At 36.1% G+C, this 23,007-nt stretch overlaps 1 protein-coding gene across 2 annotated transcripts in view; it reads right to left on the bottom strand.

Annotated features, from left to right (window-relative positions):
• Window positions 1-4,544: 4,544 nt before the first annotated feature.
• The window catches only part of LOC126256593 (SEC14-like protein 1), a 229,089-nt gene continuing 210,626 nt past the window's right edge, over window positions 4,545-23,007 (bottom strand). The window contains exons 11-18 of one of the 2 annotated variants that reach the window (XM_049955494.1): window positions 22,499-22,619; window positions 19,084-19,202; window positions 18,105-18,179; window positions 8,924-9,049; window positions 8,657-8,786; window positions 8,438-8,580; window positions 6,165-6,310; window positions 4,545-6,061 (exon numbers count right to left, since the gene is read on the bottom strand). In XM_049955494.1, the coding sequence (XP_049811451.1) occupies window positions 5,974-6,061; window positions 6,165-6,310; window positions 8,438-8,580; window positions 8,657-8,786; window positions 8,924-9,049; window positions 18,105-18,179; window positions 19,084-19,202; window positions 22,499-22,619 (948 nt within the window). In that variant the 3' untranslated portion in view covers window positions 4,545-5,973. The remainder of the gene's footprint in view (window positions 6,062-6,164; window positions 6,311-8,437; window positions 8,581-8,656; window positions 8,787-8,923; window positions 9,050-18,104; window positions 18,180-19,083; window positions 19,203-22,498; window positions 22,620-23,007) is intronic. The other variant, XM_049955495.1, reaches the window with a different exon arrangement.

Here is a 23,007-nt window from a genome sequence, read left to right as displayed (position 1 = left end):
AACCATATACGAATGTAAACCAATTTTGTTTTGCTGTCCACAAACTGAGAAAACCAAGCTCATGCAAAAATTCAGCTTTCATTACATCGTGTATGCAGCAGTAATTACTGTCTCCTTGTTTCTATGATCATTATCAACCTATTTCATGCGGTGCTCCAAGATAATATAAATAAAATGTCTATACTGATTTGATTGAATTTAGTTGTATATCCTGTTTAAAAATCCGTCTCCTTAAGAAAATTTTTTTTTTTCCTTTTCCAACAAAGATCATCATGATAAATGAATTTTTAAATATTGATAATTTGCACAGTCATGATAAAGCTGTTGTTAGAATTACACTGGAATGGAAAAAAAGGTGTGTACCAGCAGTGAGTTTCAATTCAGAGATCTCGTCCTAATTAAACTAAGTGTTTACTTCAGTGGCTGTAGACTCCTTGAATCACAGTTATCACATGAGTACACCTACAATTTTCAAACTCAATTTTCTCACAAACATTTGAGAATTGCATCTTCCTGTTCACATATGTTTAGGTCCCAGTTGTGTACTGCACACCCTGTCAGTATGAAGAGAATTGGTGAGAGGGAGTTCATACAACCCCTTTGTCAACATCCTCTGAATAAATTCTGTATGCTCACCATTTTGACAGTACTGAGAGGGGGTGTGGGTTCAGTCCCAATTTTACAAAATGTTGTGGGTTCACTGCCACTTGCAAAGTTAAGAATGAAGTGCACATAATTTTATATCTTTCACTAAAAATCATTGAATTAAGAATGAATCCTACGTCGAGTGTATAAGGACATCTTGTGCACAATGAAAATGAATTTCAGGTATAGTCCAATATCTGTGAGAGTGTTAAAAAAAAACCTATATTGGACAGCTGTCAGTGTCTTCATGAATGGCAATTTCTCTGCTCTGCAGATTTTTGTGCAGTATTTGCCAATAACTGTATTGATCTTGTTCAAGTGATTCTGCTGCTCCATTTAACAAGTCCAATGAGCAACATAAGTTTTAGAGGATTTTTAAAAATAGGTCTCATAATCTTATAGGAGATTATACAGTCTAAATGAGGTAGTCATGTAAACATGTGTGCAACAACAAATACTTACTGACATATGGGTCCTTCTGTCTTACAGTAGCCACCTGTGTTTTGACACTTTAGTAATTAATTTTCCTAGTTCTAATTAGAATGTAATAACTGTGTGATCAAGCAATGCATCATTTTATATTGAAACCTAACTAAACTCTGTCCAAACAGGCCTTGAAGGCCCAATGGTACCAACTGACCCTTGATGACTCAGAATGTGTCCTATCAAGCAACTCCTCCTTTTGCTCAAGTTATACAACTTTCTTTTCTCCCCAGTTCTATTCATTATCTCCTCAATGTTTACATAACAAACCCATCTAATCTTCAGCATTCTTCTGCAGTACCACATTTCAAAAGCTTCTATTCTCTTCTTGTCTGAACTGTTTATCGTCCATATTTCACTCCCATCAAGGCTACACTCCAGACATTTGCCTGCAGAAAAGATTCCCAAACACTTAAACCTATATTCGATGTCAACAAATCTCTTTTTCAGAAATGCTTTTCTTGCCACTGCCAGTCTTTTCTGTGTCAGCCACTGACAGTTGTTTTACTGTTCAAATAACTGAACTCATCTACTACTTTACATATCTTGTTTCCTAATCCAATTCCCTCAGCATCACCTGATTTAATGTGACCACATTCCATTACCCTTGCTTTGCTTTTGTTGATGTTCATCTTATATCCTCCTTTCAAAACACTCAATTCCATTCAACTGCTCTTCCATGTCCTTTGCAGTCTCCGACAGAATTACTCGTCATAGGCAAACCTCAAAAATTGTTATTTCTTCTCCTTGGACTTTAATTCCACCTTCAAATTTTTCTTTGATTTCCTTTACTCTTGAATACCATCAGGGATAGGCTAAACTCTATCTTAGTCCCTTTTCAACCACTGCATCCCTTTCATGTCCCTCCAATCCTAAAACTGCTGTCTTGTTTCTGTACAAGTTGTGTATAATCTTTCACTCACTGTATTTTATCCTCTTTACTTTTGGAATTTCTAATCAACATTATCAAAAGCTTGCTCCATATCTACAAAAGCTAGAAATGTAAGACTGGCTTTTCTTAATCTACCCTCTGATCTGAGTCATTGGGTCAGTATTGATTCACATGTTCCTATATTTCCCCAAAATCCAAACTTAAGTCAGCTTCTATCAGTTTTTCCATTCTGCTGTAAATAATTTGTGTTAGTATTTTGCAACTATGGCTCATTAAACTGGTAGCTCAATAATATTCAAACCTGTCAGCTTTCTCTGGAAAAGGGATTATTACATTCTTCTCGAAGTCTGAGGATATTTTGCCTGCCTCGTACATCTTGCATACCTAGTGGAACAGTTTTTGGAATAATTTTTCACTCTGCAGCAGAGTGTAGGCTGATATGAAACTTCCTGGAAGATTAAAACAGTGTGCCAGACCAAGACTTGAACTCTGGATCTTTACCTTTTCTATGGAAGTGTTCTTTTTTGGATAGCTGGTTATAACTGGCCCTCCTAAGGATATCAGTAGTTCTGAGAAAATGTAATTTATGCCGGGAGCCTTGTTTCAACTTACATCTTTCAACACTTTGTCAAATTCTGCACACAGAATGATATTTCCTGTCTGATCTTATCTACACCATCTTCTCTTTCTATAATTTTGCTTCAAGTACATTTTCCTTACATATCCATTTTATATATTCCTTCCATCTTTCCCTTCTTTCATTACAATACTGAAATGTCTTGGACTATGATTAACGACTTGACAAAATATAACCACTCCCTATGGAAAAGGTGACAAATAATGGAAAATCACACAAACTTTGCTTTACTTTCCCCTTTTCAAAGCATACAAAAGTGCAGCCATTAGAACTCAATCAACCAATAAAAAGAAAGGTATGAAACTTCCTGGCAGATTAAAACTGTGTGCCTGACCGAGACTCGAACTCGGGACCTTAGCCACATGGCTTAGCCACAGCCTGGGGGATGTTTCCAGAATGGCTAAGCCATGTCTCCGCAATATCCTTTCTTTCAGGAGTGCTAGTTCTGCATGGTTCGCAGGAGAGCTTCTGTAAAGTTTGGAAGGTAGGAGACGAGATACTGGCAGAAGTAAAGCTGTGAGTACCGGGTGGAGTCGTGCTTCGGTAGCTCAGTTGGTAGAGCACTTGCCCGCGAAAGGCAAGGTCCCGAGTTCGAGTCTTGGTCGGGCACACAGTTTTAATCTGCCAGGAAGTTTCATGTCAGCGCACACTCCGCTGCAGAGTGAAAATCTCATTCTAAAAAGAAAGGTTATTGTTGAAGTCCTGCTACCACAAGTGCTTTAGAGGCGGAGCACAAGCACTAATTACTCCACAATCAGACAGGAGTAACACCTTAACATGGATAGTTTGATAGCAAATTGAAATTTATTCTGAATAAGAGCCCATAATCTTAACCACAACATTAACTTGCTTGATTTTCTAACAAAAAGGCAAGAAAGAAGACAGGATTATGCTTTTAATGCAATAGTTATCAGTGTGAGCAGATTAGCATAAGGGATAATTCGTTGTTTAGTAAATTTTACGGACGTTGCCTGCAGCAACTACTTCTTCATGATGGGATTTATGCAACACAATGAGTTAATGAATGATTGAACAATCAAACGACCACTGACAGTTTATCAATGGAAAATGCTATCAAAATTTTGGAATGGAAGAATTGCAATAGCATTCCAGTATGAAATACACAATCACACTTTGAATATGCTGTAATTGGTAAAACACCATATGAAAACCCTATGAGACTTTAAACAAATAAGTATTTAAAATACACAGATGCTGTGAATGAATAAATGAAAGAATCACATCAATTAGTTTCAGTAATAGCAGTTACTACCTAAATGCTGAAATAATGTAGATCAATTACAGAATTTAAGAAATAACATTTGAAATATTACAATAACAAATAAAATTTAATAGGAAGCAGTTGATTAAGTGTTTCTGACTTCATGCATTGCTGACATTTATTTTATTTATCATATTCACTGAGGAAAAAGCTATTAATCCTGGAATTTCTTCACTAAATGCCAATATTTTAATTTTAATTATTGTTTGCACTGTGTCTGTAGCAAATGTTAGAGCAGTCTAATCATTTTGTCAACTAAAAGGCAACTGCAGAAAGTGTTTCATTACATTTCATTTCCATGAAAGACAATCTACGTCCAGTACCACAGCCTCTGTAGCTGGATGGAGCAGGTGATATGTATCATACCAAAATCCACATAAAGAAAATGTAACTACATACTACAGCGTTTTTGTGCTGATCATTTAGCTGGCTATCAATCTAATAATGAAAATTAAGATGGTGAGACTACGAAGGCACGAACAAAGCAAAGCAAGTGGATTCAAAAGTACCACTACACTGAATAAAAAATATGTAACAAAAACAAAACAGTTGACTGTTAAATGTGATTTATTTAACAGATGGTGTATCCGTTAAAGTACAATATACATTGTTGACAGGAATTTTTTATATAAATATATTAACATAAATATCAGTCTAAAAAGACTGTACAATAAGGCATTCAATTGGAACATAAATGAAATGCCATTATTCTAGTCATTTCTTAAAAACTGATTATTGTTATTAAACCACATTCTGTTCTACTATTTCAAAGTTTATTTGAAATTCTATCAACATTAATAGAGACTTTTAAAATCAAATTCCGATGCCTCTGATGTGGCAGCATTTCATAGAAATGTTGCTGTTTTCACATAATCAAGAACCAGAAGTCAAATTCAGAAAAAAATATTACTTATATTTATCCACTGAAGGAAATTTAAACAATGTTTAACTTTAAAAATTTTACAACTCATATGACACATACATCATTTAACCACATATATAAGCTGAGAATACTGAATAAAATGTATACACAAAGAAATTTCATAACATTTTTAATGCTCAAAGAAATGAAAAAGTCGAGTACCTCATGACATAGTGATGGTATTTGTTGTTTAAACCTACGATTAAAATGCTCAAAAATTTTTGTACCATACTGTTCAACCATTTACTATTTATACTATCCCTTCCTATCCTGCAATCAAGTACAACATGCAGTCATTTGAGAAAGACAACAGGTGACTAATCTGTCATGCTATCAACACTGATCAAGTATCACTGTGCAGGAAATTTCCAGCAAAATGTATGTCCAGTACAATGCCAGCACCATAAAGACATTTCCAGACATTTTATTTGCGTTGAAATTCTCATGTAACTGCTGAAAAAAGGAATATTTCCACTGTGTATTAATAATGTCTTTCAATATGCAAAGCTTAACTGTTTCTATTACAAGTACTAACATTTTTATGTGTAACTGCTAGTCAAGAACTATAATAAGCAGGTATGATAATACTAATATTATTTTCTGTACCTGGAACTTACTTAATATAAAATACATCTGATGTGTTCAATAAAAAAATGCACATATGCAACAAGCAAGGTAAAATGATTTTACGAGTCATTTATTGAAACAGTGTGTGCAAGTTACCAATTCATTTAGACTGGTAACTCATTTACCTGAAATTTTTGCTATGCAAGAGGAGCCAGTTTATATTAAAACTCTCACACTGCTACTCTAATATACATGCTGTGGCGAGAAAGATGGCTTCTGAAGCACTATTTACCCCTTGAGCCAGCAAGGAGTGTACAAAAATATAGTATCTTTAGGAGATCACACTAGCTATGCTACATATATACAAATGGCATCTCTGCAAATTATGTAACATGCAAGGTGATAACTTTACAATTAAAAACATGGCTGCAAAAGAAAAACACGAACTTAAAATAATGAACTGTGTTTTTCCTGAGATTGTTGCCCTCTACAACAGCATTATGGTGTCAAGATGTTTTGGATGGGCCACTTTTGCTATCATAACATCATCTTGATGGACAGGAGCTAGTACCAGATCTAGTGCTTTTGCCTGAAATTCCACTATGTGCAGATTGCAGACTAGACATAGAACCTCTGAAAGAATGAAGACAAAACATTTTATTAAACTTTTTTCAAAGACAGATTTTAGTACAAACATTCAACCAACTATGAATTTCTAAAGCTCTCTCTCAAATACCTGTAGTCTGATGATCGAAGCTGTTCATAGTAGTACATGACCTGGGCTTTATGAGCGGTAATTGAATCAATTATATCTAGTGGATGATTACAGTGGAATTTCCACTGGAGAATGTATGTACCCACATGACTTGTGACATGAGAGCCCTGAAAATATATAAATCATTTATCATTCTTATTTAAAATTGCAAAGTGTGCAACGTGATTCAACAAACAGTGAGCATGAAGCAATAGAAATTAAAAGAATATTGTAGAGCTGCAAGTCCTTCCAATTCCTTCTCTACAATGAAGAGTCATAGTACAGATGAGAAACCTTGCACTCAGCACACACAAATAGACTGTACAGTGTTTCAACTGCAAACTGGTAAGATACATTAGTTTGTTGTAACCTATTTAGGTTTATGCTTACTCATAAGCTCATGTTATCCATGCTGCATATGTTCCTTTTATATCACACTAGCAAACCCAACAGTGCTTCGCAATTGCTACGTATGTATGGGACTTTGATATATGTTCTGCTATCCTTCTCCCCTCATCTATGTCCATCTCCTCCTCTCCCACCTCCATTGATCTCCTCCTCGTCCTCTCCTCGTTCATAACTTCCCTCCACCCACTCACTCTCTGTCCATCTCCCCCTCCCCGCATCTGCCTGCACATCCTCTTCCCTACTCGCTCTGTCCATTTCCTCCTTCCCCCTCTCACTGACCTTGAAACTTGTTTATTGTTACAGCCAATGAAACCTTGAAGGGGAATCGAAATTGCTTAAAATAAATGGGTAAATCAGATGTTATCATTGGTATACAGAGTGTGACAGACTTCTCCAGCTGCCGGATCTGTGAGGAGAGAAGCTTTAATGACAGTAGTTCACATAGTTTTAATTGCAAACTTGTAGGAGAATGAAGTTTCAGACAAGTCAGTCCTGTAGTAATATTCTAATCATAAACCCATAGCCATAAATACAGCTTTCCTGTTAAAAGCAACTTTGAGGAAGAAAACAAAGGAGCACAAGTTGTTTATATAATTTTTGCTTAAAAGGAGAAGAAGTGCATATGGAAGAAACAATTTGTCTAATGGTTGTAGAAAAATTTTCGCTACCAGTCACAATAAAAGATTATTTATTCATCACATGACCAGTTTCGGGCATGTGCCCCTCAGGTGTTTATGCATTCATGTACATGTTTATATTGTTGGAGATCACTATATAAATACAAAGAAAATTATTTGCTCGTGACTAAACAGATACAAGTGGAACAAATGCAAGTGGCAAGGTAACATTTGTCAAAAATATATGTGCACGTAACATAAAGATGAAGCATCATTATTACAATTATGCTGTGCTGACAGTTTTTCCACTTAGTTGCACATTTGTTATCATTATCACACCCACATTTCAGTTTTATAAAATTTGGCTGCATATTTCACTATTGCAACGTGCACTCGTGAAATACAATGTGTTTACATACAAACATATGGGCTTAAAAAATGCATAATGTGGATCAAAAAACTTCGCAATTTATAATAGCTTTTTAAGTTTCTATATGTGCAACATCTTTGCTCTTCCTTTGGCTAAGTTCTTTGTCCATAACCTACATGTTTCTGTACAAGCAACATCTTTACACCTCCTACATTTAGGTTCTTTGACCATAGCCCTTATGTTTGTATCTAAACACAGTGAATTCCACGAGTGCACATTGCAATAGTGAAACACGCAGCTATATTTTATAAAACTGAAATATGGACATGAAAATGATAACAAATGTGCACCTAAGTGGAAAAGCTGTCACCACAGCATAATTATAATAATGATGCTTCACCTTTCCGTAAGTACAGATACATTTTTGACAAATGCTGCCTCATCAATTACAGCTGTTCCACTTGTATCTGTTTAGTCATCAGCAAATAATTTTCTTTATATTTATACGGTGATCTCCAGCAATAGAAACATGCACATGACTGTATAAACACCTGAGGATGGGCCCAAGTCCAAAACCGGTCGCATGACGAATAAATAATCTTTTATTGTAACTGGTAACGGAAATTTTCCTACAACCTATAAAGGAACAGTCACAGAGTTCGACAGCATCCTCTATGGATAAAATTCACTTAATTTGTCTAATGTTTTAAATATTCTACTATCATAGTTTGCAATGCTGCTCCAGTAAATATATCAAAAAGTGGGAACCTGGATATTTTAACAAACCATACTACCAAACACTCCAGCACACACAGGATAAAAACTATTAAGTGCTTCTGACTTTTTTTTTTATTCCTCACCTGAATACTTTCACCATCATGGCAGACAACTGGGGCTTCAACCCTGAAATAATCTTGTCCTTCTCGCCAACTCTTCTCAATAACTGACCGATGCTCAGGGTCTGTTGCTAGAGGATTCATTTGCTGAATTGTCTGCAGAGGACCTGTGAGAGTCAGATGTATAAATGCAAGATCCAAATCAAAAGAAAAGTCATCAACTTATCACATTCTGTATTATACCTGTAGCAGTATGTAACATCACGGGAACGCGAGTTCTGTAGACTGAGAACATTACATCCTGCCTCATTACATCAAAATCCCAAGTGATTACACTTCCTGGATCATCATTTGATATCAGTACTTCATGAACCTAAAAAAAAAATAGTTTAATCTTCTAATGATACATGTAACTTTTCAAAAAATTAAATAAGAAGACATAATAACCTGAATTATGTTCAGTTACAAACAACTGCCCTTCCTGACACAAAGATGAAAGATTCTGCTTACCTGCCCTCTGCCTAAGGTGACACAGTGATATATGCTGTCCTCAGTAAGAGGACAGCCTTCCTTTCCCAATTCTTCCTCCGACATGTATAATGATTTTGGTACTAGGCCACCTTCCTGAACCATCGTCTGGAAGTGTACAGTCAACATCAGATTAATTTACTAACAAAGTATTTTAATAATGCATTCTAAATGCTACTTACATAAAAAACAAAATTTCTCACATTATAAATTGCAGTTCTCATAAGAGGTGAGATTCAATTATCCAAACAATTAATTAAAGAAGTGTGTCAGTGATTACTCCACTTTCACATACTATTAACATACGTAAATTTTGTCCAGTATCTAAGCAGCCAAAGGGAAGAGACATGTCACTTTTAGTCCAAACTGAAGAGGGGTCACATAGCCTCCCTCTCTTTTTCCTTTTCTTTATCCATTTATTTTTTAATCAAATAACATTGAAACTTCCAATATAATACTTGTTGTTCTTTTTTTAAATTATAAATCATTGGATTTACATCTGGTGAGTGGTGAAGTTTTGTTATGATTTTGTATATGACTGATTTTGGTACCCTTCAAAAACAAGTCCTAGAAACAGCTGTAGTTAAAAAGAAGGCCTTTATTTGCACTATTTTATGAGGCGTGTTTTATAAGTAAGGTCTGTTTTGTTGTAGACACTAGCAGTTCACGCGCATACCGCAACGAGCGCATGTGTCGTGTACTGGCACACCTTGGGAAAAGCTGTGCTCAGTTTCAGCTCTGCAGCTAACCTGCACGGTTCAGTTCTGTGCTTTTAAAATGTTTAAGACTATCAACTCACTCACCGCGTGTGAGGTTTGCTCAGTGATATGGTTTTTGTCAGCAAGGAACCTGTCTGCTGCAGAAATTCACTGACAGATTTGTGAAGTGTACGGTGATACTGTTATCAGTGAAAGCAAAGTGCATAAGTGGGTACGAGAATTCAAAGATGGCCGTGACAATGTTTATGATGAGGACTGCTCCAGTCGCCCTTCTTTGATTACAGATGATGTGGTGGCTTCAGTTGAAGTGAGGACGTGAGAACAGGTGCTTCACAATAACAGGTCTCGCAAATAAATTTCCTGACATGCTGAGATCAGTGCTTTATAACATTGTTTCTGAACACCTAAAGTTTAGGAAACTGTGCTCCCATTGGGTCCCAAAACTCCTAACAGAGAACCACAAAAACCAAAGATCTGAGCGTGCAATGAAGTTCTTGACTCATTATCACGAAGAAGGTGGCGGCTTCTTGAGTCAGATCGTAACTGGAGACGAAACATGGGTTTCACATTTTGGGATAGGCATGGTGTTTTGTTGGTCGACTTAATGCAACAATGAACCACTATCAATGCAGAAGCACACTGCCAAACCCTGAGAAAGCTATGCAGAGTGATTCAAAACAAAAGACATGATACGCTGACAAAGGGACTTGTCCTTCTCCATGACAATACAAAACCTCACACTGCAGGTCAGACCAGCAATTTATTGGACAGTTCTGGCTGGGAAGTTTTAGACCACCCACCCTACAGTCCTGATCTTACGCTGAGCAATTGCCATCTGTTCCTCCACCTCAAACAACACCTCAGTGGCAACCGTTACAATGACGACGACGACGTGAAAATGGCAGTGAGCTCTCGGTTATTGGAGCAGGCGGCAAGTTTTTATGAAGAGGGTATTTTAAAATTGGTTGAGATGTATGATACGTGTTTCAACAAACTTGGCAACTATGTCGAAAAATACAGTGAAGTATGTACTCTCTGAAAATAAATTTACTTTTTTGAAATAGTCTTTCATTGTGTACTTATGTTCAAATGGACCTTACTTAAAAAAACACGCCTCGTATTTTATAGAAAGGAACTGTCATATCTGAATGGAATTTAGATAATACGCAAATCATAGATCTGCAACACAGGACACAGTACATGTACAACAGAGATAAAAACTAAGCCTTCCACAAATATTTATATTTTAAACAATCTGCAACTTGTTATACACCATTAGTCATCATTAGTTTGCTGTGATTATGAAATTTAGTTTTACTCATGAGTAATGAGTTTCAGTTTGGCTTAACTGTGACTGGTAAAGGACTGTTTTGCTTTAAAAACACTACAGACAGTGTAGTTTCGTTCCACACAATATAATAGCTGAAGAACCTTAGAATAGATGTCATATTAAATGAGTTTCACTATAAATTATACTGCCTTAAACAAATAAAACTAAAACAAACAAACAAACAAACAAACATGTGCGCACGCACCAGCGCGCGTGCACGTGCGCGCGCGCCCACACACACACACACACACACACACACACACACACACACACACACACACACACACACAAAAACTGGCTACAACACTGTGTTTTTGAAAATATAGTGAACACAAATTCTAAAAACATTAAACAACATTCAAAATGTGTCCACATGAAATTGTTAGTAGCATTACTACCTTGTTTCTAACACATGAAGTCTACTTTAAGCCCATAAACAACTTTAACAATATGCAGCCAAGGTGGAGTAATGGTTATATCCTTCTCACATCATCAACAATATATATTAAATGTTTCATTACTAATGATTATCAATATTACTTAGTTTCAGTGATGGTGTTTGTGACACTAGAACAAAATATATCTCCTTACCGATTTCTTTTGTGAATAAATGTGGCAAAACTTTGCATTTAAACATACATTCTAATTTTCTCACATCCATATAAACTGCCACAAAAACCTAAAAGTTGCTTATGGTATCTAGAAGTTACTTCTTCAGTTTTTAGAAACACACTGTATCTATACTGTGTACACTACTTCTAAAAGCTATATCCGCATCTGATGAAGTTAAATAGCTTTATTTTTTCTGTAAATGATGCCGCAGGAAATGTTACTTATGTGGCTGTGAAGATTCAGTATGTCTACAGTCAATGAAGATATTCTGTCATTCATCACCACCCACACTTCCTGTCACGGCCTTTGCACCTTCTATACATGGCCATTATTTATCATTGATACCAAATCATTCATAGCAGCAGTACTTGTATTTGCAGATGCTGTAAAGATAGACTTCCAGTGCCCTTGCGGCAGGTAAGGGTAATTTTTAAAAAATTACAATAATGGAAATTTCTGGATGTAACAAAACGTAAAATAAAGGAAAGGAAACCACTTTTATTTAAGCAAACAAACGTATGGTACATAGACACATGTAACAAATACAGTATTAACTAGTTTCAAGCTTTGTCTCTTCTTCTGGTGGCAGCAAGCACACACATTCACACAAAGAATCATACATTCACCCAAAAACACTAGTTAATACTGTGTACTGTTACACATGCCTATGCAACACACAGCAGCCTGCTTAAAGGTGAGTGGCTGCCTTTTCTTTATTTTACATTTTTGAATGCAAAATGGGCAAATGGAATTTTTTTTTAGGTACAGCTGTGCAGTAAAGACATGTTGAAATAAGAAATGAATTGCTAATCATGTTGTTGGAGGTAATATGCTCTTGTCTTCCTCCAACCTCACAACAAACTAGTTTTACAAGTTTTGTGAAGGCCATCATATACAGCACAAAAACTATGATACAATGTGGCATTTTCAGGCACTTACAACACTGCCCGAGATAAAAGTCATTCCAATCTGTGGAGACGAGACAAAAAGAAGAGAGAGAGGGGGGGGGGGGGCAGGGGGGGGCAGGGGGGGGGGGAGGAGATAGAGACTGAATCCAAAAACCACACACACACACACACACACACACACACACACACACACACACACACACACACACACACAAATTTGAGGTGCTTCTTATACTCTAAATTAATATAAAAATGCTCAGTATTTGATTTAAAATTCCTGCCAGTCATAAAAATGGCCATACATTCAATGTTGCAGGAAATATATCTCTATCTGGCAACACTTGATTCAAGTGGCAGCAGCACTGATGCAACAAACTCCACTTGCAGGGATTCACAAGCTTTGTTAACACTGTCTCCCTCTCACCTCCCCATCACAAATCCAGAACACTGTATAGCCTAAGATGTGTCATAGCAGTCTACCGCACCACTTAAGTTGAATGAAAGTAATTTGTGTTATTGGTAACAGTAGAATATTTCTGTTACTAGCTAGTTTCATAATGGAAAAAAAATAAAAGGTATTCATATGATGCGGGCTGTAAATTTAAAGTAATAGCATACACAGAACAACATGGAAACAAAGCAGCTGAGTGGCATTTGGCCCTCTGCCAACAGAAAAAAAAACATAAAACTATTTGCAGTTGGCAGAATAGTAAAGAAGAACTGAAAAAATGAGGAACACAAAATGTTCAAATGGAGGACTGAATGAAAAATGGCCAAAACTATAAATGACGTACTGAAAAGGATTCAAGGACACTGTCAAAATGGCACTGGAATTAATACAAAAAAGATTCAAATACTTGCTCGTAAGCTAGTACTGCAGCGGAACTAAATGGACTTTTAAGTTTGAAGTTGGTTGGTGCTACAGGTTTATGAGGCATCACAGACTTAGTATGTGAATCAAAAACCAAAAGATCTCACAAAATACTGCAAAAATATGAAGAGAATGCCACAAGAGTAAAAAGAAAAAATATTTTTTACCTCACTTTATTATTCAACATTGAAAGAAAACCAGTGTGGAACTAAGCCAAATAGTGAATGTGGACTAAACTCTTCTAACATTTTGTGTGCCAAGTAACTAAACTTTTTCCATGAAAGGTGCTAAAACTGGGAACAAGTGGACATGAAAAAATGCAGTACACAGCTGTCTTTTCAATTGTGCTGACGGTACTGAACTTAATCCAATGATCATTTTCAAACACAAAACAATGCCAAAATCTTCTGAAATACTCCCACATACATGACAAGGGTTGGATGGACAAGGCTGACTTGAAATTATGGAATAACAGAGTCTGGGGGAGAAAAAGGTGCTTTATTGGAGAAGAGTTCTCATCTTGTGATAGATCATTCGAAGAATTCTGTGAAAAGAAATTGAGACAGGGAAATACAGAGCTTGTTGTTATTCCGAGAGGATTTAGTTCACAATTGCAACCTCTTTATGTCTTGATAAATAAACCATTTAAAGTGTATATGGGACAGGAGTGGAACAATGGCTGATGGATGAAACCCAACATGAATTCAAGCCAAATGGAGCTTTAAAATGAGCTACAGTCAAACAAGTGTGTTGGTGAATAAAACAGTCTTCGTCTAGAGTGATATAAGACATTATTATTAAAACTTTCACGAAGTGTGGCATAAGTAACATTCCCAATGCCAGTGAATATCATCTTATATACAAAGAGGACAATGACGAAGAGGATTTCAGGGATTTTAAAGGTCAAATTGGTTTTATAAACTATGAATTTTTTTTAGCCTGGCTTTGCAATCTAATTACATAAATGATAAAAATGTTATTTTTTAAATTGATTAAAAACTAAGGTGCATTTTGTAGTCTGTAGGATCTTATAGTCCATAATGTCTTATAGTCCATAAAATACAGTATTATTTTTCAAAACTTAGTTTCATTATAGCAGCATAGTGACTTTTCTCATAGTCAGTAGCAATGTTAGCACTGTACTGATTTTCCTTGTTTAACCTGGTAATTTTTTTCAGGTAACTCTGAAGCAAGTAACATTTTTCCTCCAATAACATTAAATTTAGTATCTATCATTTCTAACAGCATTAATTCTACAAGGCAACAACCATCTTAGATCCTAGTTACATAGTGAAGGGAAAAATTTATAACTGGTACCTCATCTGATCTCTCCGAGTTACACAAAACTGAATCAAAATAACAGTCAAATATTTCTAAATTAATCTCTCACAGAACTACTAGGAATTGTCAATTGCATCCATTGTTGGGGAAGGATGTATCACAGTGATGGGTGAATATGCAGAGGATGACAAAAACCATAGCCAAGTTTAATGGTCAGAGCTTTATTTGAATATTATAAATAGCCCTTGTACATTACAACTTGCTATGCTCAAAGGTGGAATGTTTGTGTAAAAAATAGCTTTGTGGACCAGTACAATTTCTACATCACACAACTTGACCCTGTTTTCTATAAGTAGTGGTCACAAGTGACATCACTCCAGGTAGAACATCCAACTATCTAGTGCAAAGAAGAGACAGGTCCTAGGTATATGGTTTTGGATTGTGGGTGATTATTCCCTGGTGGTGTATGCTTCATGTAGTCAGTCATCCAGATATTTTGCTACATATCCATACCTCACTGCCAAGAGGCCTAAGCTGAATTTCTGCACATGATATATTTGTAATACTGACACACTGTTTCATTTGTGGAAGAAGAATAGCAGTCTTCCAGCTCATGGCCTACAGGACTGCCACCAATCTTCCACAAATGAAGTAGTGTGCAGGTTTTACAAATATTGTCTCAAGTTGAAACTGTGTAAATTGCACTTGTGTCCCATTACCTCCCACGGACATACATACAATAGTTACTGTACAAGAAAAAAGATGTTAAAATAGTACACATTTTGTGGAAAATAATCATTTTCATAACTTCAGGATTAAACTAGCTGATTAGTTCAAAGCATCGGCTTACCAAACAATTGGGATGTGTATGTGCTGAAAGATTTTAGAACTGAAAAAGTGTAAACAAGGAATCAATGCCATTTCGTGCAGCATGTTCAAATGAACCCCAGGAGCTACTTCACTGTGAAGATGGTGCGTCACATTAGTACCAGTTAGCTTAAAATTGTTCATCATAAAACTACATCTAGCTTGAGACCAGTGCTTCACAGTGAGACAATCTCTGTCACTTCACTTCACGATACAGTGCCAAACCCCCAATTCCATTCCCACCAGAATCTGCCTCGGTTCAGACTGTGCAACAACTGATACGATATACAGAAAAAAAATTGCCAAACAGTTGCCACCTTTACAGTTCAAACTTAACTTAATGATACAATCTGCAACAGATTTTAGCAAAGACAGTGGATGTTTAGAGCAGACTGTGATTAAGTTTGGATCAATCATGTCTGAAAAATTAAAGCTTGCATTTTCTATGCCTAGAAATATAAACATTAACGGCAGGCTTTGTATAAGAATAAACTACTAGTGAATGCAAACTGTGAGTATGGACTCCATTCAGAAATGTGGTACAGCACATTCTGGGAAAGACTAAGGCTGCAAATTACATCATTTCAGTCACAGAGATGATACAATCTTACAAACTATTTAACTGGAACAAAAGTATCAAAGTTCACTTTATTCATGCTCACCTAAATTATTTTCCTGAGAATTTTTGTGATTTTATGAAAGAATATGGCAAGTGTTTCCATAAGGCTACTGAAGTGTTGAAAAAGATATATGAAGATATGTACAGGTGATAGTGTACTATCATTGGCTGTTGAAAAGAAACTGTACAGAAGAATACCAAAGCCAACCGAAAAAGTTCCACAAAGTAAATGTTAATGAATGTTTGTTTTTAAACATTTGTGTGTCTAATTCTTACACGAGCCTTCTGTTGATTTAGCAGTTTCACAATATAGCTATGCTGTGGGGAAAAAAAGAAACTTAATTTGTACTATTTTCTTTACTTGTGGGAAAACCTGACATGATTCAGAATTTTGCAAATCATTTTCTTTTGAGAAAGTTGTTTCTGATACTGCTATTCATTTCAAAATAAATCTTATGACCATAGGACATCACAATTTGATACTTAACAATACATTTCACTTTTGTACAGAATCTCTTAAAAGAAATTACAGTTAGCACAGACTATCAAAGACAGATAATCTGTTTTAAGATTTTTGCTATGTATCAAATGTACTGACATCTTAGAAGATAATATGTGCTGAAATAACATAGTTTGCTGCACTTTTACCAAACAATGGAAATGACAAGGTAATGAAGATATCTCCTACTTTCTATGTTAGAAGACGAACAGTTGCAGCTAAAAGGACATTCTTGAGAGATTTTGTTACATTAGTGAATGTCACATTCAGTATTGAAAAAAATGGAGAAATAGCTTCACAATTTCTGATTTACTATGCTGAAACAACAAATTATTTGAAGCAACACAGAAAAGTGAACATGTTTTTCTTTTATATCCTCATGGTAACAAAGAAAGAAAGATGCACAAAAAACTATTCTTTTATACCCTCACAGTAACAAAGAACACACACACACACACACACACACACACACACACACACACACACGAGGAGGAGGAGGAGGAGGAGGAGGAGATGCAATTTTAACAGTACAGTGGCAATGTTATCAGACAGAGAACATGCCCTGCTAGAGCAAGTATGGGCTGGAAATTAATGTCTTTTTCAAATGAACCGTTCTGGCATGTACAATAATTTAGATCAACTTCTAAAAATCAGGATTGCTGGATGGGTATTTGAAGCTTGCTCCTGAATGCGACTCCAGAGTGCTAACCGCTGCATCGTCTCTCACTGTGGATTGGTTGGAGTTTAACACATTGTTAGCAGTGAGGTCATTTGGCAGTGTACCAGTTCAATAGACAGACGACACAGAAAGAAATTAAATATAGCCTTAACTAAAGAAAGATCACAGAAATACCTTACATCTTGAAGGGAAACTGCAAAAACAAAATAGTCCAACTGGAATTTAAATACCTGTCTTATTAAATATTAATTGTAGCCTCTTAATGACACAGCTTGCTTACAGAGATTAATTAAACATTTAAGGTACATACTGAATATGCCAGCAATTGCAAAACTAATGCAGATCAATAGTTCCGAGGTTGATGGGAGGGGGTGGGGGGGAGGAGGAGATACTGGTTACTTACAAATTGTTCATGAACTTATTAGCAACACATCTATTGGGACTGCTTTGTTAGATTAATAGGTGTAAATGTGTTCACTGAATTATGATGCGAGTAAAGACAAGTAACAAACTAGCCTACGATTTCTGGCTACTGAAACAGTTATGAGCATAGTGGAAGAACATAAAAGCATACAGGAAATTAAATACTCTCACTGTGGTGTATCTCGTGATTTAAGCCCTGTGCACATTCTGCAGTTGTGTGTTCAGATTGGTTATGAGGTGCTGTAGCACTGTGACCTAGCACATAAATTTCTGAAACATGTAAGCAACACCAGCAGCACATGTATACTGAGTTCTACAGCAAATACGCTGACAGAAGAAAGGGATAACTCCTTACAGTAAAATACGTTGAGTCTTCCCATGTGTCGAACATTGAGAATGGGACAGATCCTGGCTCGACTGGGAAGTTTGGCTGCCACAGACATCATAAAATAAAAACATTGATTTGCTGTTACCAATAAAAAAGATTGTTACTTAAAGATAACATAGAAATGCTGATTTGCTGAAGTACCCTTGCAATATAATTCTGGAATATAATGTCTTCATCTTGTGAATAAAATTCCAGACAATTCTATTTCATAACTTACAAATGTACCTACTTACAGAATTTATATTCAGTTATGTGAAATTCTGTACACAATATAAACCCAACTGTGCACTATTTTCATTGAGACTGCATTCTGAGTAAAAGTTCTGACAAAGTCCTTGTACTACCCAAGGTTAACAATATATTGCATTTGCTTAGCTCTTGCTATTTATCTTTCACAGTTATGTATATACATCTTTATTTTTATTGAAGAAATATAAAATCCAATGGGCACTTGACAGAAAGGAGGAGTCATGTTTGAAAAAGAGATGTGTAAACACAATGACACTTTTCCTGAAAATGAAGAACTTGTGAGGCATGATGAAAAAGAAGATTGTGATGTGAGGAATAAACCAATGTGATATTAGCAAGAGTATTTTACTGAAGTCATCAACACAGTCTGCAGTAAGGATGAGTATGTTCTTTGTAGCTAGTACAAGATGAAAAGAGAAACCTGTAGTGCATTTTCGTGAAATGAGTTAACACCCACGCGTCACTTAAGTAACTTGCACAAAATATTTCTCTTTCTTATTTTAAAACTTAGCACTAAGTTCATTTTTTAAACAATATGTTAAATCTGCATGTTGTTCACACACACACACACACACACACACACACACACACACACACACACACACACACACACACAGAGAGAGAGAGAGAGAGAGAGAGAGAGAGAGAGAGAGAGAGAGAGAGTATGAAGATAGTTATTTCATTATTTGATACTTACTCTGCATGAGCCACCTAAAAAGTCTGGAATGTACTGCTCTGGAATCCAGTTTTCAAGACCTTCTGCTCCCTGGTAGTCATTTCCCCCATAGAAAAGGAACTTGCTACGTGTATTTTCATCTGTAAATTGATGGTATTAAGAAACAACATTTGTACTTGTGCTTTTAAGAAAAGGGGGTGGATTGGAGGAGAAGAAAGACAGGCCAAAATAATTTTTGGAATTGAAGGAAAGAAGGAAGGTTAAAATATAACATCATGTTGACTAAGATCATTCGAGACTTAGCATAAGCTTAGTTGCATGAGGATGGAGAAAGAAATCAGCTTTCACTTATTCATAGCAACAACACTGGAATTTTCCTGATATTATTTAGGAAATGAAAGAAAACTAAGTCTATGACTGAAGCAAAAAACTACATTAATGAAAGGAGCTAAACTTGTTTATGTATGTATCTGGATTAACATTTCAAACTAGCAAAGGAAACAATATACCTTAACTACAATTTGATTAAAAGACAGAAAAGCGAAATGTACTATAATCATAAACTGAGTAAAGGTGGGGAATTGTATGCCAAGTTATTTAACTCAATACTTACTACAAGTAGTAACTGCCATCACTCAAGGCATATAACTGAGTATGTTCACTTCCTCAAAAATACTTTATTCTTTGTGCATGCATAGCATTTCTTTGTATTTTGTGCAACATATGATTTCTCTTCTCAATATCCTAATTAACCTGCATTATGAGAATCAGTTTATTTTGATTTCCTTATTTTACAGACTACAAGCCACTACAGACTATAAGACACGCCTTAATTTTCAAGCAAAATTGGTTTTAAAAAATATAACATTTTTACCATTTTTATTAGTGGGTTGTAAACCCCAACTAAAAGAATTTCTTACTCCTTAAAACCAAACTGACCTTTAACATTCCTGAAAATTGTCATCTGAACTTTCTTCTTCTTCTTCTTCTTCTTCTTTTTCTTCACTGTTGTCCTCTTCATATATATGAGATGATCTTCATTGCCATTGAGAAAATTACTTCTTGAAAGATTTAACAATAATGTCTTCTCTCAATCTAGACCATGACTATTTTATTCACTGAAACACTTGTTTGACTGTAGGTCATTTTACAGACCCATTTAATTTTGCAAATGATCTAGCACAAGGTGAGAACTCTACTCCAATAAAGCTCCTTTTCTTCTCCCCCAGACTCTGTTATTCCATAATTTCAGGCCAGCCTTGTCCATCCAACCCTTGTCATGTATGTTAACAACAGGTGGAAGTATTTCAGAAGATTTTGGCAATGTTTTGTGCTTGAAAATCATTGGATTAAGTTTAGTACTGTCAGCACAACTTGAAAAGCCAGCAGTGTAGTGCATTTTTTCATGTCCACTTGGTTTTACTGTTGCAGTTTTAGCAACTTTTATTGCAACAGTTTTGTTACTCCGCACATGAAATATCAGAGGAGTTTCATCTATGTACACTATCTGGCTTGGTTCCACACTGGTTTTCTTTCTTACGATTGTGTACTTGAATCATTTTTGTATTAATTCCAGTGACATTTTGACAGTGCCCTTGAATCAATTTCAATGCTTCATCCACTACTCTTGGTCATTTTGCATTCAGTTCTCTATTTAAATATTTGGTTTTCCTAATTTTTTTTTCAGTTCTTCTTTACTATCACACCAACTGCGAATAGTTTTTTCTGTTGGTGGAGGGCTGAAATGACGCTCAGCTGCTTTGTTTCCATGGTCTTCTGCACATGCTATTCTTTTCAACTTATAGCCCGCATCATAAATACCTTTTATTTTTTCTATTATGAAACTAGCTACTAACAAAAGCATTGTACTGTTGCAGGTAACGCAAATCACTTTCAATCCAAGTTCACTGGCACTGTAGACTGCAATGTCACATCATGGGTTACAGAGTGTTACCAAGCTTGCAAATCCCCACAACTCATGTTCATCACATCAGAGCACTGCCGCTGCCAATTGAATCTAATGTTGCCATATAGAGATTGGTCTCCCGCGGCATCGAATATATGACCATTTTCAAGAATGGCAGAAATTTTAAATCAAACATTGGACATTTTTACATTAATGTCAAGTATAAGAAGCACCTGAATTTTGGAGGCAATTTTTCAATGAAAGAAGTGTGTCTTACGTACATAAAATTTTGTTTCCTCTTCCTGCTGTGGATAGCTGTCCATTTTTACTTCTAGTATTCCAAGTAATTTATTTTTCTGTGCATCAAAACTGTTCCCCCATTAATATCCCACACAAATTTCCATACTTTTACTGTCTGGTGCTTCTTGTGTGGTATTTTTTAAGCCACATATATGGAATATTTATTTTTAATTAAGCTTCCTTGTATCTTCACTTATCCACCATTATCTCCCAGTTTTTTCTTCAGTTCTGTAGTAACTTCAGTTTTCACATTAATGAAAAGCAGTAAGTATATATTTATCCCACTACTCCTGATCACTAAATATACCTATCACATCCACTGTCTTGGCCAGTGCAACACCTTTTGTCCCTGCCCCCCCTCCCCCTAAATAATTGTAGTAACTGGACATGGTAATTCAAAGTAAGGTATTTAATCTCCTCTTGCAATTAATTAATGATTAACCCTCATGCAAAATAAATTTTTAACACAAACACTTGTTGAAAATCTTGTTATCAATGGGTGTCTCAAAAATCAAATGATCATGAAACTTCCTGGCAGATTAAAACTGTGTGCCCGACCGAGACTCGAACTCGGGACCTTTGCCTGGCAGAAGTAAAGCCATGAGTACCGGGCGTGAGTCCTGCTTCGGTAGCTCAGATGGTAGAGCACTTGCCCGCGAAAGGCAAAGGTACCGAGTTCGAGTCTCTGTCGGGCACACAGTTTTAATCTGCCAGGAAGTTTCATATCAGCGCACACTCCACTGCAGAGTGAAAATCTCATTCTGGAAACATCCCCCAGGCTGTGGCTAAGCCATGTCTCCGCAATATCCTTTCTTTCAGGAGTGCTAGTTCTGCAAGGTTCGCAGGAGAGGTTCTGTAAAGTTTGGAAGGTAGGAGACGAGGTACTGACAGAAGTAAAGCTGTGAGTACCGGGCGTGAGTCGTGCTTCGGTAGCTCAGATGGTAGAGCACTTGCCCGTGAAAGGCAAAGGTCCCGAGTTCGAGTCTCGGTCGGGGACACAGTTTTAATCTGCCAGGAAGTTTCATATCAGCGCACACTCCGCTGCAGAGTGAAAATCTCATTCTCAAATGATCATATTTACGTAAAATGAAGACTAGCCAATTCTGCAATCATACATGTATTTTATTTTAAACACAGGCATTAACTTTGTAGTTAGTTCATACAGCACTGCTTAAATGTACAACAATTTATCAAAGAAAAAAAAACAGCAATGACAAGATATAAACATACCTATGAAAGTACCAACAATTGTCCACAAAATCGGAAAAACACGCGGTGCTCTTATAATGAGAACTCTACCCATTGTCTCTGGATAGTTAGCTTCCACTATTTCTATTATTCTTAACAGGGCCTGGAAAATTTTAGGAGATGATATTAGGTGCGAACTGCAACAACGGGTATCTTTTTTTTTTAACAGAACAACATATCTAGCACATTCACTCAATTAAATATACATGAAATTAATCGGCACGTATTTTTTTAATGTCTTTGCATTAATGTCTTGTCCAGTGAAACATCTTAAGTTACACAAAAAGAAAATTTTAACAAATGTCTTTTGTGTGATACTACTGACTTGCTTACAGAAAGCATAAATCATCGTATTCTATACAGCTTTAGAATGTTTGACTCCAGTGAAGAGCATGAGAAACAAATGGTTTTCAAATGAGTGACATGTTCCATGTGAGGGAAATAGGCAGTTCCCACCACCAGTGCTGACTTTGCTCTTTCAGTAGCGACTG

This window comes from Schistocerca nitens, chromosome 1, assembly GCF_023898315.1.
Source record: "Schistocerca nitens isolate TAMUIC-IGC-003100 chromosome 1, iqSchNite1.1, whole genome shotgun sequence".
Classification (NCBI taxonomy): domain Eukaryota; kingdom Metazoa; phylum Arthropoda; class Insecta; order Orthoptera; family Acrididae; genus Schistocerca; species Schistocerca nitens.
The sequence above is the reverse complement of the archived record's forward strand: the minus strand, read 5'-3'. Positions and strand labels throughout refer to the sequence as shown.